The 17330-nt window shown below is 33.8% G+C and overlaps 2 protein-coding genes across 7 annotated transcripts; one reads left to right on the top strand and one right to left on the bottom strand.

Annotated features, from left to right (window-relative positions):
* Nucleotides 1–32: 32 nt before the first annotated feature.
* Nucleotides 33–13825, bottom strand: Oseg6 (intraflagellar transport protein Oseg6). Of its 4 annotated transcripts, none has more exons than XM_085201261.1 (22): nt 13745–13824; nt 13304–13554; nt 12980–13137; nt 12666–12890; nt 11786–11996; nt 10526–10806; nt 9678–9934; nt 8974–9191; nt 8183–8299; nt 7683–7870; nt 6628–6834; nt 6025–6236; nt 5615–5702; nt 4990–5190; nt 3790–4674; nt 3492–3600; nt 3034–3183; nt 2197–2290; nt 1712–1821; nt 1189–1356; nt 798–874; nt 33–296 (listed from the first exon to the last, which is right to left on the bottom strand). In XM_085201261.1, the coding sequence occupies exons 2-22, from the start codon at nt 13316–13318 to the stop codon at nt 185–187; spliced, it is 4083 nt and encodes a 1360-aa protein (XP_085057387.1). In that variant the 5' UTR covers nt 13319–13554; nt 13745–13824; the 3' UTR covers nt 33–184. The 4 variants fall into 4 exon arrangements, 3 of the variants coding, with proteins under 3 accessions (XP_085057387.1, XP_085057388.1, XP_085057389.1); XM_085201262.1 differs by having other exon boundaries at nt 13304–13422; nt 13745–13822; XM_085201263.1 differs by lacking the exon at nt 13304–13554 and having other exon boundaries at nt 13745–13814.
* Nucleotides 13826–14441: 616 nt separating this feature from the next.
* On the top strand, nt 14442–17005 carry ArgRS-m (arginyl-tRNA synthetase, mitochondrial). 3 transcript variants are annotated; one of them, XM_085201276.1, is made up of 3 exons: nt 14442–14740; nt 15089–15918; nt 16418–17005. In XM_085201276.1, the coding sequence occupies exons 1-3, from the start codon at nt 14643–14645 to the stop codon at nt 16915–16917; spliced, it is 1428 nt and encodes a 475-aa protein (XP_085057402.1). In that variant the 5' UTR covers nt 14442–14642; the 3' UTR covers nt 16918–17005. The 3 variants fall into 3 exon arrangements, with proteins under 3 accessions (XP_085057402.1, XP_085057401.1, XP_085057403.1); XM_085201275.1 differs by having other exon boundaries at nt 14443–14740; nt 14814–15918; XM_085201277.1 differs by having other exon boundaries at nt 14443–14757.
* The last annotated feature ends 325 nt before the right edge of the window (nt 17006–17330 follow it).

Genomic DNA, 17330 nt, shown 5'->3' with positions numbered 1-17330 from the left:
TTTTAAGGTTAAGTTAAATAAAAACTAAACTATATTTTATAGGAATATTAATTTACTAACAATTGTACAAAAAATACAATTTATGTTTTAAAACTTAACACAATATAAATAAGACACACATCAGGACGGCTCGGATATTATCACAATCATTAGATCTCTCTAAAATGACAAAGCGGTATGGCCCTTATTCCCCACTCTTAAAGTCCATGTATAAGGCAATATCATCTATTTTAACGAGTCTTCGATAGTCCACGGTTTCACTGCACATTGGACACTTGCTTTCATCTCGTAAAAGTCTGTAAAATAAAAATAAATCATAACATATTTATTTTTAGAATCATAGAATATTAGAAAATTGAATTAAATAGTTCATAAATAAAAAGTTATAGATATTCTAATTGTGTGTATAACACACTGTATGTATGGTTCGGATTTACCAGCAGACAGGGAAGAGGCTAAAGTAGTTTATTCGGGGATCAATTTCTTTTTTAATACTTCATAGAATTTAAAGATTCCCGTATGACGATTTTCGATTACTTGCAGAGACAGATAAGTATGCGACTAGCTTTGCTGATGAAATGTTTCTTATCTGCAATTTGTATCATTTCAACAGACTTATATACTCTATAAACAAGAGACAGTTTGCAGGCTCTCAAAAATCAAGCAACAGCCGCTCGAAAGTGTGCAATTTTTTTTATGGTAATAATAATAATTGGTCGAACCTTTCCTAAGAAAATTTTTTACATGTTAAAATATAAACGTTTTTTCTGTCTACAAATCAAGTTTTAATTACTTACTCTTTGAATTCCGAATAAATAGCAGGGAAGTCGCATTCAGGGCACGCAGTCAGATCATCTTTAACGATATGCAGTCCCTACAAATTAACATTATAAGATGTAAAATGGAAAAAAAATGTTTTTTGAGCTAAGTTACTTTTTGCTATTAGATTTTTTGCTATGAAATGAGTGCAATAAAATTTTTAAGGTGTTTTCCCACAATAAAGATAGATTTTTTTTACGTACTTCAAAAAAGCTTTAATCCTTTATGTTTAGGTTCACACTATCCTGCACATGCCAGAGGAACCTAGTGTTAAGACACTCTGTTCCCCAAGTCTTGTAACCAGAGCAAGGAAATAATATTTTTTTTCTTTCTTTAATTCTTAAGAAAAGTAAGTAGTCGTATACTCACAGTAGCAATACAAAAGGGCAGAGTGGCCTCGCACCGTCCACAGTGCAGGTCGGCCACGGGCAGGGCGTGCCCACAACGCGCGCAGGGCGCCTCAGGTTCCGGTGAGGGCTCCCCGCGCGCGCCGTGACGCACTACTGACTCGATCTTTTTGGTGTATTTTGGGTCTATCTGTTATATGAATGTTATATTATAAGTTGCTGTTCATCGAATCGTTACTTCTTTTGGTTGTTCAAAGATATAAGAAAAAAAATATTCAAATGTTTATCTAAAGGCATGAGTCAAACGCGCTTGTACAGTCGTGGGAATAAAGATCAATATTCAGAATTCAGCGTCACTTTGTCATATACAAACTGCCGCTGCCGTGAATAACACTTAGCGTCGCACTCTACTGTACTTTAGTGTTGTGATCGTGCTATGTAGGTCCCTGTGGAGGTGTCTAAAATACGCATTCTGCGCAAGTGTCCGCGTATACCTCCAATAAATAATTCATAAGATCGGTCTTGTCGGGCTATAAAAAAAATACCAGTGGCCTGTAGTCGGGCCTCATGAGCGCGCGCGCACACTTGACTGCCGCGTGTTTGAGTCCTGCGCGGGAACACTCGATCACGGCAGACGTCAGGATGGACACTTGATCTGCTCAAATTTCAAATTAGTGTTTTTATTTAGTAAGATATAGAATGACAATCGTGAATTTAATTTTCTTTGTATAATATAAGTCTAGTAAAGTTTGAAATAATCTAAACTTATTAACTTAAATAATTTTTTTTAGCTTCTCACATTTTTGATTTTGTCGAGAAATTCGCGCGTTCAGTGGTGGAATTGAACGCTTTGTCTTGTTGCCAGAGCGGGGATATAAAAATAATTAATTTCCATGTGTGACAATGGAGCTCACAACCATTGTCTTTACAGTCGAACGCTGTGCCTCTACGTCGTTGTTTTTGAGCTACATACTTAACAAAAAGGAACTCGGCAAAAGTTGAGAAATAAGAGGTACATAGTATGTCTCACGTTGCAGCGCGGGGAAGTACGCGACGTCCGCGGCGGTACGCAGCAGGAGGCGCGCCGCCAGCTCGTGGCGGCCGCGGCGCACGTGCGTTCGGACCTGGAACAGATATATATTAAATAATTCTTACAGTACGGTAGACGAGTCGTGGCCGCCCTGAAACTAGCTGTAGGTGGCTGCTGCAGCCATGATTTTACATTTTTTTTCTTACTTGTCTTTTCTTTCCAACTGCACAATGCGCAAAAAAAACAAGTTGTACTGAGTAATTTAAATATGTTTCAAAAACAAATAAATATTGTCTGTTCTTTATTTTGAATTTGCTTAAAACCTAGTTATATTAAATAGACATTAACAACTACTATCATGACACAATGAGACAATGACTAGCTGAATACACTATAGTTGTATGTTCCACTAGATCATATATTGGAGTTATTTTTTTTGCTTTATGTTGTGTCCTGTAAAACCTGGAACTGTAACTGTAGTGAAAAGACTGTAGTGTTAAAACGCATCCGTTCTCCCTTTTTCGCTGAGTTAGGAAGGCATTGTGTCTTGAGTAGCAGAACTCAACGCCACGCTTTGCCTCGAAACGAGAAATGGAAGAATATTAAATATTTCATTTCCTCGGGTGCGAGTCAAGCCCACAACCTGTCGCATTTAAGAAAAAGAAAGTGAAATAAAAAATTAAAATTATAAATAAAACATAGAAAACAAATAAAAATATAACAATTATTCATATTAAAGGAAAACATCGAAACTATGTCTTTATAATCATATAAGTGTAGTTAAGTAAAAAAGAAGCTAACAAAATGTATGTAGCACGTCTCTAAAGGCAACAATACCAGTATATAGGAGTGCAGCACGGCGAGCACGCGCGCCAGGTCAGCGGGCGGGGCGGCGCGACGCGCGCGCAAAGCGCCCACCAGCGAGCGTGCCACGTCGCGCGCCGATCGGTAGCGCCCCACCGCACACTCCGAAGATGATATTATTACCTGCAATATGGAAGAAATAATCTTAAATATCAGAAAATAATCAGAAAACAGGAAAAAGGATCCTGAAACAGGGTACCGCGCCATGGTGCTGTGAAATGTGTCTGATTACAATTATTACCATTTCCTCGCTCGGGCAGATAAATCACGGCGTTGAGTTTCGACAGTGGAGAACGGAGTGTCCTGAAAATAAGTTCCCTCTGTCTACTGAGACGCTCTAAGCGGTAAAAAACTTATAACTACGACAATTTATATAATTATTTTAGCACAAACTTTATTTAATATTTTAATAGTCATATAGATAAACCCACTGCAGTTTTAGCAGCTTCAGAAAATTGTTTCTTAGCCATGTAAAGCCGGAACAAATGTCGTGGATCTTTTGGATTACCGTCTGTTTCACCGAGCAAAAATTCTATTAACCTGTAAAACAAACCATTTTTATTATATACACACATAAACAACACAACTTTTAAATAAAATTATATGAAAATATTATGTGCAGTTTAACAAATCTGTACTATAAGTATAGTATACTTATATTATAAAACTGGAAAGTTTGTTTGCTTGAATGCGCTAATGTAATAATGTTATATATTTTTAAATATGTACCTTCTAGTCAGTCTATCATCGTCGCTAGCAGCGGCCGTATCTATCGCGATGGTCACAGCTTCATTTTCATCCGTGTCCGTCGATCCCGCTTTCAACAAATGAGTCATCGCCTTGTTATACTCACCGGCGTGAAAAAAGAACTTGCCCGCCAATAAATTATTCTTTTCCCCTTCAAAATGCAACGCAAGACTCTTAAAATCCTCGGACCTCGCTTGCGACGTTTGTATTAAAATCTCTCCATACAATTGTAATTTTCCATTTTTCCTCGCCAATTGGAACGCTTCGTCATAACAGAGCGACATAACTAAAAACTTTATAGCGGACGTCGGATCGTCGGTATTTTGGAAATAATTGGCCACCATTTTGGCGCCTTGCACCGATTTCGTCTCTTGCACTAAGTTGACCGCTTCGTCGATGTCGTCCAGTTTGTCTAAGTTCAGACGAATCGCCGATTCGAAATCTTGAGCTTTCAAATACGACTTTAAAGCGTCACTGTATCTACCCTCCGCTTCTTTTGCTTTAGCGTATTGTAAATGAATACTGGGCGAATTAATCTTGGGTATCAGAGACTCGACTTTGAGCCACGATTTTAGTTTAATGTATAAAGATGCGGCTTTCTCTGTATTTCCGGCGTGATCGTACAGAGCTGCTGCGTGTGAATATTGTTTTTCCTCTTCAAGTAATTGGGCACAGTCTTTTAACAAGTTAGTATCATGGGAATACTTCATGGCGGTAGTGACTCCTCTCATAATGTCACCGCATCGTATGGACATGCGTGCGATACCGGTTTCACATTTCGCGTTATGTTCTTTAACTTTTGTGTCGTTTGGTTTATTTGTGATAATGCTTTTTTCGTATGTAGCTAGGGCTTCATGGAAATCAGCTCTGCAAATTGAATGGCAAAAAAATTTATAGAGTGGGAATATTTTTAATTATGATAAATTAACAATTATTATAAAATAATAATATAAAACTCGTAAATACTCGTTTTATATTTTAATTTAAAATTAGGATTATATGTGACATTGCGTTAGGGTTAAAGCGTGAAATTAAAGTAAAGTAAAGTTCACACACAGCTTATTATATCTCTCATTACATTAAGGGCTTATCTAGACGGCGCATTTTATTTGCCTCCCAAATCGCGCTATCCAATACTAGAGGCTCATTCCCTGTAAGCGTAAAGTGAGGAGGTCAACCAACGTGAGCTCCAAGTGCGTGGCCTGGTGGAGCAGCAGCGCGGGCGCGCGGTCTGGCCACGCTGCCGCCGCCGCCGCCGCGCGCGCCCATTCTCCGCGCGCCGCGTGCAGCTCCACGACTAGTGGCCCCACACCACCCGCGCCGCCCGCCTCCAGCCAGCGCGCCGCAGCATCGCCGTTGCCAAGGCACGCACACATCATGCCGCTGGGAATAAAATAAACAGTTTATCTAACAGTATAGAAATAAATTAATTTTTAACAAAAAGAAAAACCGACTTTTAACAACGAACTAAAAAGTGAAAAATAATATTACAAAGATTTTATAATTTTGAAGTCGGTGTCAACTAAAACAAACAGGCTTAGTAATTAGATATTGTAGTAAGGTTGTTGTAGCATTAGTTAAGCATTAGCAAAAGGTGAACTTTTCAAATAAAAAAAAAATTATCAAAATCGGTTCACCCAGTCAAAAGTTATAAGGTAACAAACATAAAATTATTAATTACCCTATTTAAATTAAATATTCTATATTCTAAATGTAAACTTTTTAGTATTAAAACTAATTGTGATATATCAAATTCCCAAAAAATAATTTCAGTGATATTTAAAAAAACTTTATACGTTTTGCTTACCACAATATTGGCAATTCTTCTATATGTAAAGCGTCTTCTAGAGCCCACACCATCGCTACATCACTGAGTCGCGTGTACACACGGATTGCTACAACCAATAAAAATTACTAAAATTCTTCAATATATTATAATAAGCAAGTATTCCATACTCGATATTATAATTTTAAATTAACATTCTATTAAAAAAAACTGTTTTATATTAACTTACATTTAAAAAAAATACGTAGTGGGATTTAAGTAGACAACATTTTAACAATTATGACATATACAGTCGACAATCGACATACTTTTGTAATCCTTTGTGAAAAGGGAAAAGTCATGGTAAAGCTATAGCGCAGCCATAGCGTCAGCAATTTACTCCATGCAAGGTGTTTGTTCAGCAGTACGACTTATAAACTAAAGAAACCTACCAAATTCCACATCCAGATCAGCAATAGCAGCCTCCCCGAGTTTCCTCCACATATTTTCCTCATCTACTGCATCACAGAACAACCAGGCGTCGGCGAAACGACGTAACTGTATTAGCTTCTCTATATGTAGTCGTTGGTTGGCGAGACGGCGCTCTGTGTCCGCGTCCGCGAGGCCGCTGGTGTTGTGCGAGTCGAGCGTCACTTTGACTATGCTGGAAATGGTATGTCAGTTACATTTAAATATAGTAACGTAATATATCGCGGTGAAGTGGAACTAAGTGGAGTGCTGTGTAAGCACTTGTTGGTTTTATTACTTTCATCAATTCGAATCGAATTCAATCTTGATATTAGGTTCTCTCTCAAATTCGGAACATTGTGTGTGACATGGAAGAACTAATTGAATTTTTTCATAACAGAAGGGAGCAATGAAAATTATTCATTGCCTCTAATGGATATAGAATCAACAACCATTGAGTTTACAAGTAGATAAAATAGTTCTCTATAAAACTAGTGTCAGTAACATAAGTCTTATCAGTAGTGTCAGTCGCGTCAGTCGACACTCAACGTAGCAGTGCATATTATTCACAGATAATAAACAATCACCCGCCGCCTGCCGTGTAGCAGTACACGTCGCCCGCAAACAGCAGCAGAGGCCGCAGCGCGGGCGCGAGGCGCGTGGCGGGCAGCCGCCTCGCCTCCGCGCCCGCCGCGCACGTGCCCACGTAGTAGTACGAGTGGAGTGCGTCGCCCGAGTACAGGCAGAACACGTTGCGCTCCGACAAGCAGATGTCCCACAGTGCCCATTTACATCTGGGGACAAAAGGAAATATACTTAAGCCCTATGGTGTAACCATACATTGTACAATCACACCAATCAGCATTTTGTATATCATTCATTATTTTACACTTAATTCAATAAGTTAGTACGCATAAGGTCATTAAAGCAATCGCGCGTGTTCGTTATATTATATTACTGTATTCTTTTTTTTGTCAATTTTATCAATAAATACATTTTCAAATTAATGGTGTATTAGCTACATTCTATATACTTAGCACTCCATAGAGTCACTGTACCGATGTATGAGAGTGTGGGACTCAGAACAGTGTCGGAACTCCTCTCACTATAGACTTCAACTTCGAAAGAAATATACTTATAATACTTTTAGACAAGCTGAGATCATTTAGTACATTATAGAGAGATTTCACTATTCTTTACATTTCTTTACACATTGTATTTGTAATATTAAACATTAAATAATATTAAATCCAATAAGTATAAAACCAACTAAATACACGTCACTAGGAACATACACAAAACAAGTGCACGTACATATTTTCGAACCTGGACTGTAGCTTTGAACAGATCTAAAGCTAAAATCTAAGTGCCATGTGTAAAGGTTTCCTTTTAATTTTTCAGATCTATTGTTCTGTCAGTAAGACTATTCTGTGGTGGGCTACCCGCGCCCCCCCCCCCCCCCATTCCTGAGCCCGGGAGTGCACATCAGTGCAGCTTTGTTCACTTGGAAAGAAAATAGTTCTAAAATTAAATAAGCACAGCCATCTACAACTAACTTCAGGGCGACCACAACTCGTCGACGTATTGTACTTTTCATGTATCTCATCAATATAACACTGCAGTAGAATTGGCACCAACTTACTCGACAGTATCAGCGAGCGCGCACACGTCGTGCGCGTGCGCGCACAGCACGTGCGCACGTCGTCGCACGTCGAGCAACAGCGCGCGCGTGCCTCCGATGTCAGCGTGGAGCGCGCGCAGGCCGCAGGGGTGGCGGTAGCGGCTGCACACCGCCCACGACTCTATGCTGAAGTATTCTACGTGACCTTGCTGGAAACAACATAATCACAATGTTTTTTAGCTTACTGTATTTTGTACTCTATTAAAATACAATAAAATACCGTTTTTTTTAAAAAACGGCAACTAATTAATGCCTACACGATCATAAATCACGCCTCTATTGAATAGCGAATAATAAGAATAAATTATAATATATATTTACTTGTAAATGATTTTTTTTAAGTGTCAATGTATTACAAGTATATTTTTGTTATATCTATAATAGAACGAAAATAATACATATACGAGATTGTATAAGAGCGTATAAGGGTTATGTAGGAAAAAAGTATTATTATAACTTACATCAGTAATAAATATAAAAAAATCAGTAGTAAGGTGTATATCAACAATGTTAGCGTCCTGCATGTGCGGCTCGGGGAACATCACAGAGTCGCGCTCCGGCTGATCTGGCGTTTCAATCTGTATATAAAAAATATTTACTATTTATATGAATATATAGGGAATCCGTTGGGGACCTGCGACTTTACGGCGAAGGTTGAGGGTTCGATTCTCACTCGGGGGAAAAGGGGGAATTTTTTTTTCTTTCTTCACTCTGGTAACTAGGCTAAGCCTATGCCTGTATATGTAATTGATTTTCGCCATTCGATACGCAATGTCTCAAGAATACGGCAGAAAGTGGGGAACGAACTGTCTTGGCACTAAATTCTTTCTGCTTTGTGTGTAAAATAAAACGTGAAGATAAAAAATTAAACAATATGTTTTGCAAGATATATAATTTCCAATTGAATAGAATAAAAAAAAATCTTTGGAATTTTTTTTTTCAGTTTTTAAAAGTAACGTTCAAAGTTTTTAAAAGTAGCATGCAGATGCGACACAATAAATCTTAAAAAGATTCAAACCTACAACCAAGTCCTACTAATATTATAAATGAGATTTTTTTCGATGATAGATGTTTGTTCCACTTTCACGCAAACACTACTGAATGGATTTAGATAAATACTGCTTATACATCAGCACATTAACACATAGACATATAATTTATGTAATGAATTTGTTTAATTTGGGTATAACACTAAGATTAAGCAGGCGAAGCCGTAGGTAGGTCTCTAGTATAACATATAAATTAAACTTACAGCATGCAACATAGCCTTCCCGCTGAACATAACAGCCACATAATTCCCGGCCACTCGCAACGCGGTCACTACCGCGGGGTAGTGACGCGTCACTACGCCGCCTCGGAGGCAGTGCGCCCACATGTGCTGGTCGCGGCACGCGCATATGTAATCACTGCTGAGAGCGAGGAGGGACGGTTCCGTGGTTAGGGTGATTGTTGCTAGTGGGGTGGGTTCCGCTGTATGTTTGAATTGTAATTGTGTTTTTAATTATTTATAACATGATGTAACTTTTTTATACAATTAAAATTATCTTACAAACACTTATACGCTATAATTTCGTATTTGTGACCGCAGATCAGTTTTTTAAACATCAGGTCTACAAATGTTGAGAAACAAAAGGCGGCCTCATCGATTAGGTTCACTCATCTTTCGGAAAAGTACAAATTTATAAATATTTTTTCAGCCATTGGAGATCGAAGCATACCACTGGTACATATTTAATATTATACATTTTATATTTTTAACACATTTTTTTAATATTTTGTTTGAATTGTTCTTGAACTGAATTGTTTTTCCGTAGTTAAATGACAATAAATTGTATTCTTATTTAATCATTTTAAATTTAAAAGGGAATGAATAAAAAAAAACAAACACATTACAAATACTAATAAATAAATAAACATACAATAAATAAATTTAAAAAAGACAAAATACAAACTCACACTTATTAACATCTGGCTCATCCCCTACTCCGATACACTGATAAACTGTTACTTCAGTGAGATTAGTTAACGTAACTACTCTTGTGCCGTGCACCGCATAAAGCTCTGGTAAAGCTGTGACGTAGACGCTCAAGTATCCCCTGCCAGAGGTAGCTAGGAGGCGACCATCTGAACTCCAACCGCAGCGCTCAGAGCCGCCTACGGGCATCACTGAGCCTGATACTTCACCGTTATTCCATACTGATATTAGCTTTAACCTGGAAATTGTGTTACATATTGAGTATCTAAAGTATAATTATGTATCTATATGAAATTATAATGTATTTATGTTAATTTAATTAGATGAAAAAAAGCAACCAAAATATCTCTTATCCCCTTAGGAGTTACATACCTAGAGATAATTGTCTTAGGCCTAACAACTAGCAGAAAGAAAATAATTAAATGTGTAACTAATATTCTAAAAAACATAAAAAAAGATACATGTCTATGTAATTAATAAAAAGACATATAATCATTTTGTACAAACATCATATAAAACTATATTGTATTATTTATATATTAGTAGTCATAATCAAATATCTGTAAAATATAATTATGTATAAAGATTTGAACGTTTTCTTTCCTAAGTGTGGAACAACACTTTAAAACATTGTATTTTATAATACAATGTTTTGCAGATGTTTTGAAATTGAATAATGTATAACAATACCTGAAGAATAGATTCTTATCCACGCAATACTTATAAACGTCATGTACAATACGCTATATAAACTTTCGAATAATTATATTACTTCGCATTTAAGCAAAATTTAAATAAGTAAATGCATCGAAAAAATAAATTAACTCACTGCCCATCTCCACAAGACACAGCCTGTCCATCAAATATTGCAACATCACTCAAACTATCCTTATGATTTTTCACTTGGAACAATTCTTCACCTACTTCCTTTATATGTGTTGATATAGCAATTATGAACCCGGCACTAAATCCTATAAGAATGTACCCATCTCCATACCATTTGTATGAAATAATGGAACCATATCTTTGCTGGAAAGCTAGCTCAATGGGATTCTCTGGATTTAGAAGATTGTATAAGTATAATGTCCGTTTTCCAACTACTAGACTTATCTGAAATTTAAATAAATTGTTTATAAATAAATGGCAGTTGCCTAAATAAATCGAATTATGAATGTAATGGGATCGACGGATTACCGGTTGTCTATAAGTGGAGGCCCTCAGAACCTATCCGTTTCACCCCCATGTATGTTAGCCGATTTTTAGTGGTTCGACAGATATTTGAGAATTTGCGATTTTTTTAGAAAAAAATGGATTCTTGAAGAAAATTAGCAAATTCAGCGACTGTAAAGACTGCTCTCATAATTTTTCTTTTCTCAATATAGCTATCGAGCTAAGGCTAAGGCCTATTACTGAGTAGGCCTTTAGCATAATATACTATTAAATAATGTACTGTTTCAAAGCTATCGGCTTATACATTTTGGAAATAACATGAAAACACAAATCGTTTTAAAATAAGCAAAAAACTTAGTAGTTTTAAAAACTACCAGTATTAGTATAGAATAATCTCTAAAAGTTCCATGGGCGCAGCTCAATGATAACACCATGAAACAGTAAAAATTCATTAAGCAGTAAAAATTGTTTTTCTTATTACAAGAAATTACTACATTTAAATCGATTTTTTTAAATATTTACATAAGTATTCGCATTTTTTACCAGTCTACTATAATCAAACAATGATTATTGAATACAAATGTTTTGATGTTGTAAAGCTATGCACAGGCTAATGCACTTGGTTGGTGGTGTATAGTAATTTTTTTGCACCTTCTATTTTAAGTTAATACACTTAACTAAAAATAAATTTTTAAAAATTTATAAACTCTGCTAATATTACATTTAAATTCAAAAATATATAAATACAAACATACTAATATATATATTTCATTTTATGATTCAAACACAGTATTTTTTCAAACTTTATTCTTATATATTTGATTATGTGGATATTTAGTTATGCAAATACTCAAGACTGGCAAAGTTGGCAAAGTTAACAAAAATTTTATTTTGGTCAACCAACACAATATACACTTACAGTATTTTCACCAGCAACTCTTTCATCAGTCTTCATCTCGGAGAACTGTAAATCATTGGGTATGTCTCTTAACGATATCATTCTTAAGGTGTCTCCATCAGAATTGTTTATGGACAGGTTTTTATCATCAGAAGCAAGTACTAATATACTATCTCTGTTCCAAGCTGCACAAGTGATTTTTTTTGTATGCTTACCAATTATAGGAATCCTCCTAGAATAATTAGTAAAATTAATAATTATGTATTAGAATTTAGATAGTGTATAAGTATCCTATTGTATGCCTGTCTATAAATATGATGGTAGTTGGTTTGAATGTGACTCAGAAGGATATTTTAAGTATTTTTGTTTTCCCACACTCACATAATTTTAGAAAATTTGAAAAAATGTATTGACCATGTCTGTTATGTGGAAATATAGAATTAAAAAAATTACTTGCTGTGCAGTGTTAACGTAAAAAGGGCTTTAGATAGAAACTAGTCAACTATAACATATATGCTAAGCATGGTAATGTTACAAAATATATACTCGTTAGTAGCCATGTCATAAGTATTTGTTTTGTTTTTAAAATTCTTTATTAATAAATAAGTAAGATAACAAACACTTAAGCTAGAAAATATGTTGTTAACATAATTTAAAAGAAAGGTACTTTATCAGGCTAATAAGTCGCCTCCAAAAGTTTACAAACTGTAGGTTAAACAACTTATTAACAACATAATTAAGATTCAAACAAGTTGTATGTTATGTATTCAATTCAATATTTTGCGTAAAAATATCGTTCTAAAAATGACAATGAAGGTCATAAGTATTAAATAATATTAACAATAATGCAGTAAAATGTTTCAATAATACATAAAGCAATAAATTGAAGGAAAGAACTTACTTTGTTGTATGGTGATTATATAAAGCTAGATTTCCTTTTGTTGTACCTATTGCTAAAAGAGGTTCGCCATAAGACCATGCCAAACACGAAGGAGGCTCCCTGAGACCAGTTTCTACATTTATCCGTTTATTGGCATGGCATTCCCATAACAATACTGAATTGCTATTGGGTGTTATTATAGCCAAATAGTCTCCATCATTATCCCATTCCATACCAGCACATAGACTGGAAAGTACATAATTAAACATTTTATTTAATAAAATAAATATAACAATTAAAATCATTATATTATATTATTATATATAATATATCACCCTGCAAGTTTAATCCTTTCAATTAGCTGACCAGAGCGGTCATGAACAGCCACGGTGGCATCTGTCCCAGTGGTGGCCAGCAGAGAGTGGGACTCGCCTTTTTGCCATAAAAAGTAAAGTTCTCCTGGCCCGTGCGGCTGTTCTAAAGTATAAAGGAGCTAAAAACATAATTTAAAATTGTAATTAATTTATGTTTAATCTTTATTTACAAAAATATTGTGGTTTTAATTTGAAATTAGCCCAGACTAAAGAGAAATTATTGATCAAAAATAATTCGATTTTATGGTTAAGAAGAAAAAGAAATAATTTTAAGTTAATACTTACTTTCGGTGAACTCATAATGAAAATTTAGTACACACTTAAAATTTCTTAAGCTATTTTACTTATCACAATTCACTGTAGTCATTGCTTTATTATCAATATCTTTTCTTTTATAAATTGATCTAATTTGAATATAAGCTAAATTTTCATATTACTAAAGCCTTTAGTAAGCCTTTAGTAAAGGTTATTTCAACAATTCAATATATTTATTACTGGCTTTGTTGATTTTGTTGCTAAGCAACCAAACATACAAACTATAAAAAAAATTTAAGTAAGCATATTGTTCTTTTTCTTTAACATAATCATAAAATATTTATACGATATAGTGGATATCTTATTAAATACCAAGGAACATATTCTAGGTAAATACTATTGAAATTATTAATTATATTTTTAGATTTATAGAATTAATGACGTATACTTCGCGTGTAGAACTAACTTTACCTTTAAATGTTAATAGAAAACAAAATTAAGATCTATCTTAGCCAAAAGGTTATATTCCTCTCATTTTGTTCTAGTTTTAAGATTTAACCTACCGTATATTATAATATTATTGTGAAGTGTAAATATGTTTTATTATGAAAAATATATTTTTTTCTAAAAGGTTGCTTTAATAATTATAAATTTGTGTAGCAAAATTTGATACAAATATTTTTTTCTGTAACAGTTTTACATTTAAAAATTAATTTAATGTTTTTTTTGTTTTCTATTCAAAAATATATAGAAAGACCACGGGTGAAGTGGTGGACAATCGTCGTCTAAGGTTCGTAAAGGCGCGGGCAAATTTAAATATAGATAACACAAGATCATCCGATTTAGTGCCGGAATACGAGAAGGGCCGACTCCAAATAAAAATAAGAAACACGTATGAGCATAAGAATACGTAGAGGGGTATACCCAGTCTTGTGCCCACCCCCGAAATTTTAATAAAAAAATAGACTGAAAATAAAAAGAAACTGTACTTAAACATATCTGTTCACAGCTAAATTCCAAGCCATTCCCAAAAAATATCTTTAGGTACGTAGATTTAAAGGAAAAAAAAGAAAAAAAAATCTTTTCTTTTGAATTATATTTCGAATGTTACCTACATTACATAAAAAATGTCGTTGTATCATCTGTGGCCATGAAGAACTTTCTCTTCAAATGCAGAACCACACTAATAAGATTCTAGTAAATGTGTTCTGTGCTTTGGTATACAGATGATTTATTTTAATATTAGTAAACTTCAAAAATTTTTAATCAAAATATATTATCCAAAACACAGAACACATTTACTGAATCAAAAATATGTACAACCTGCAAATACTTATTATATAGAAGTGAAAAAGAAAACAATATTTTTATGAATTGTGTAAAATATATATTCAATTATAAATGTTATAAAATATCTACACTAATCTCAGGATGGGAACGAAGCTTAGAAGAATATTACTTGGAAAAGTACTATATGTTTTTAAGTGTGTTTTTAAGTTATAATTTTAAAGACGGAATAATATTTACTTCTTATTTTTAGGTTTTAGAGGATTCAATTGAAAAAATTGGAATAATAAAAAATCTTCAAAATGCACACATTGCATATAGGCATAAAGAAAATATATATACCATCAACTTATATTGTAAAAATATTCATAATTTAGATCACAAAAATAATAAATCTGAAGCTACTACAATTAAAGTACATCGCAATATATTTATAAAAAATGTTCTAGACAATATAGAGAATATAGAAAATAAAAGAAAAGAGGAACAAATTAAGACTAAACGCAAAAAAATTGTTATTGATTTCAGTTCTCCAAATATAGCCAAACCTTTTCATGTGGGACATTTAAGGTCTACTATTATCGGAAACTTTATAGCAAATATAAATAGATACTTTGAGAATGAAGTTGTGAAACTGAACTACTTGGGGGACTGGGGGACACAATTTGGCTTATTACAGTTTGGTTTACAACATAACAATATCACATTGAATGAAATTAATGAAAGTCCTATAAAAAAATTATATGAAATATATGTTAATGCAAATAAGTTATCATTAGTTGATGAAAATGTTCAAAGTAAAGCTAAGGATTATTTTTCTAATATTGAGCAAGGTAAAACAGGCTTGGAAAATTGGAATATAATTCGTAAAATAACTGTGGATGAACTGGAAAAAATTTATAACAGGCTGGGAATTAAGTTTGATGAGTATCATTGGGAATCTGATTATAATGGTAAAGCAATAAAACACATAATAGATATGTTGGAACAGAAAAACATTATAACTGCCGACAATCTTGGAAAAAAAGTAGCTACTGTAAATAATAGAAAAGTTGCTGTTTTAAAAAGTGATAATTCCACTTTGTATCTTTCTAGAGATGTTGCAGCCTTATTAGATAGACACCAAAGATATAATTTTGATAAAATGTTGTATGTTGTGGATAATGCACAAACAGACCATTTTGCTGCCGTTTTTGATATTGTCACTAGACTTGATGTTGAATGCACTAAAGGTTGTGAACACATAAAATTTGGAAGAATTAAAGGAATGAGTACAAGAAGTGGAAATGTTGTTTTTCTCAATGATATATTAGATGAGGCAAAACAAAAAATGTATGAGAAACAAATGGAATCTAAAAGTAGGTCTTCTAGATTTTTTTCAGCTTCACTCTATATCCCATATAAAGTATGATAGGTAGAGAAAAACTAGTGTTAAAAATCTCCATTCTACACTTTTTGGCCAAATTATTATTACACAATTATTACATTACTTTGCCAGAATGGGGAAATAAAAATAATGAATTCCAAAACTTACAATCATTGCATTTAAAGCCAGGCATTGCTCCACTGTTTTACAATGGCCTTGAGATATTTTATAAAATTGTTTTGAGGTTGGGCAGTAACCGGCATATAGGGAAAGCAGACGAGACAAAAAACACTTGGCTAAGACACTCCGCTGCCATTGCACCAACTTAACCAAAGAAGAGAAATGAAAATAATTAACACTCAAATGAGAATTTCAACCACTACCATTGTAGTGAGTGAGATTTATAAAAAATGTTGCAAGTGTTAGTCCCACTTTGTCACAATGACCTCCATATTTTATGTTTTTAAGATGTTATTTTAATAAATTTGCAGATACTCGAAGTTCTGCAATTAATGAGGAAACTTGTGATATCTTAGGCACTACAGCTGTTTTAATAAATGATTTAAAACAAAAACGTCAAAAAGATTACATTTTTGAGTGGGACAAAGCATTGCAGAATGAAGGTGACAGCGGGATTAAACTACAATACCTCCACTGTAGACTTAGGAGTTTGGAGAAAAATTGTGGAGTAACGATGCCTGACTTTTGTGAACCAGCATTACTTTCCGAAGAAATTGTGGGTGAAGTTATAAGAGAATTAGCTATGTTTGAAGAAATATTGAACAGGGCTCTAATAGAAAATGAAGCATGTATAATTGTAAATTATTTATTTAGATTGGCAAAATATGTTAATAGAATGTTCAATGAACTTAAAGTAAAAAATGTAGACCAAGATCTTGGATCTCAGAGGCTTCTTGTTTTTCGGTCTGCCAGAATTGTACTTAAAACATCTTTAAAAATTTTAGGAGTTAAGCCTTTATATGAAATGTAAATAAATTATGATTCAACTTTGTTTTATATATAGGAATATTAACTGTATAAATAATAATAAATAAAGAAACTAAGTTTCATATATAAAAGCTGCTTTTCTATAGTTGTTTTTGTATTAATTTCAGGCACCTCTTATTTTATATGACAACATCATCGTGATTAAAAATAAGAACTGGCGCATCTTTCAGCTTTAGCCCCGATTATCATAAGCCTAAACCAAATCTTGGTTTGAGAAATAGATATCGATTTTTGTAATATGAATTTTATTGCATTTATATATAATTTAAAAAGCTAGTTTCATCATAAGCGAGAAATAAACACTAACTTTGAACTTAATTAAGTCGTATGAAACAAAATATATACAGTATTTCAGTTTCAACCACATTTTTGGAAAAAAATGAAAAATAGAATATG

Source organism: Heliconius melpomene, chromosome 17, assembly GCF_056956725.1.
Source record: "Heliconius melpomene rosina isolate 202511_hmr_F chromosome 17, ASM5695672v1, whole genome shotgun sequence".
Lineage (NCBI taxonomy): Eukaryota > Metazoa > Arthropoda > Insecta > Lepidoptera > Nymphalidae > Heliconius > Heliconius melpomene.
The sequence above is the reverse complement of the archived record's forward strand: the minus strand, read 5'-3'. Positions and strand labels throughout refer to the sequence as shown.

Coding starts and splice junctions, on each gene's coding strand:
- ArgRS-m (XM_085201275.1), top strand. CDS start 14,705: ATGGGAACGAAGCTTAGAAGAATATTACTTGGAAAA. Junction 14,741..14,813: donor GAAGAATATTACTTGGAAAA/GTACTATATGTT, acceptor TCTTATTTTTAG/GTTTTAGAGGATTCAATTGA. Junction 15,919..16,417: donor GAAACAAATGGAATCTAAAA/GTAGGTCTTCTA, acceptor ATAAATTTGCAG/ATACTCGAAGTTCTGCAATT.
- Oseg6 (XM_085201261.1), bottom strand. Junction 9,192..9,677: donor TGAGCCAGATGTTAATAAGT/GTGAGTTTGTAT, acceptor TCAAACATACAG/CGGAACCCACCCCACTAGCA. Junction 2,291..3,033: donor TGCTGCACTCCTATATACTG/GTATTGTTGCCT, acceptor TATCTGTTCCAG/GTCCGAACGCACGTGCGCCG.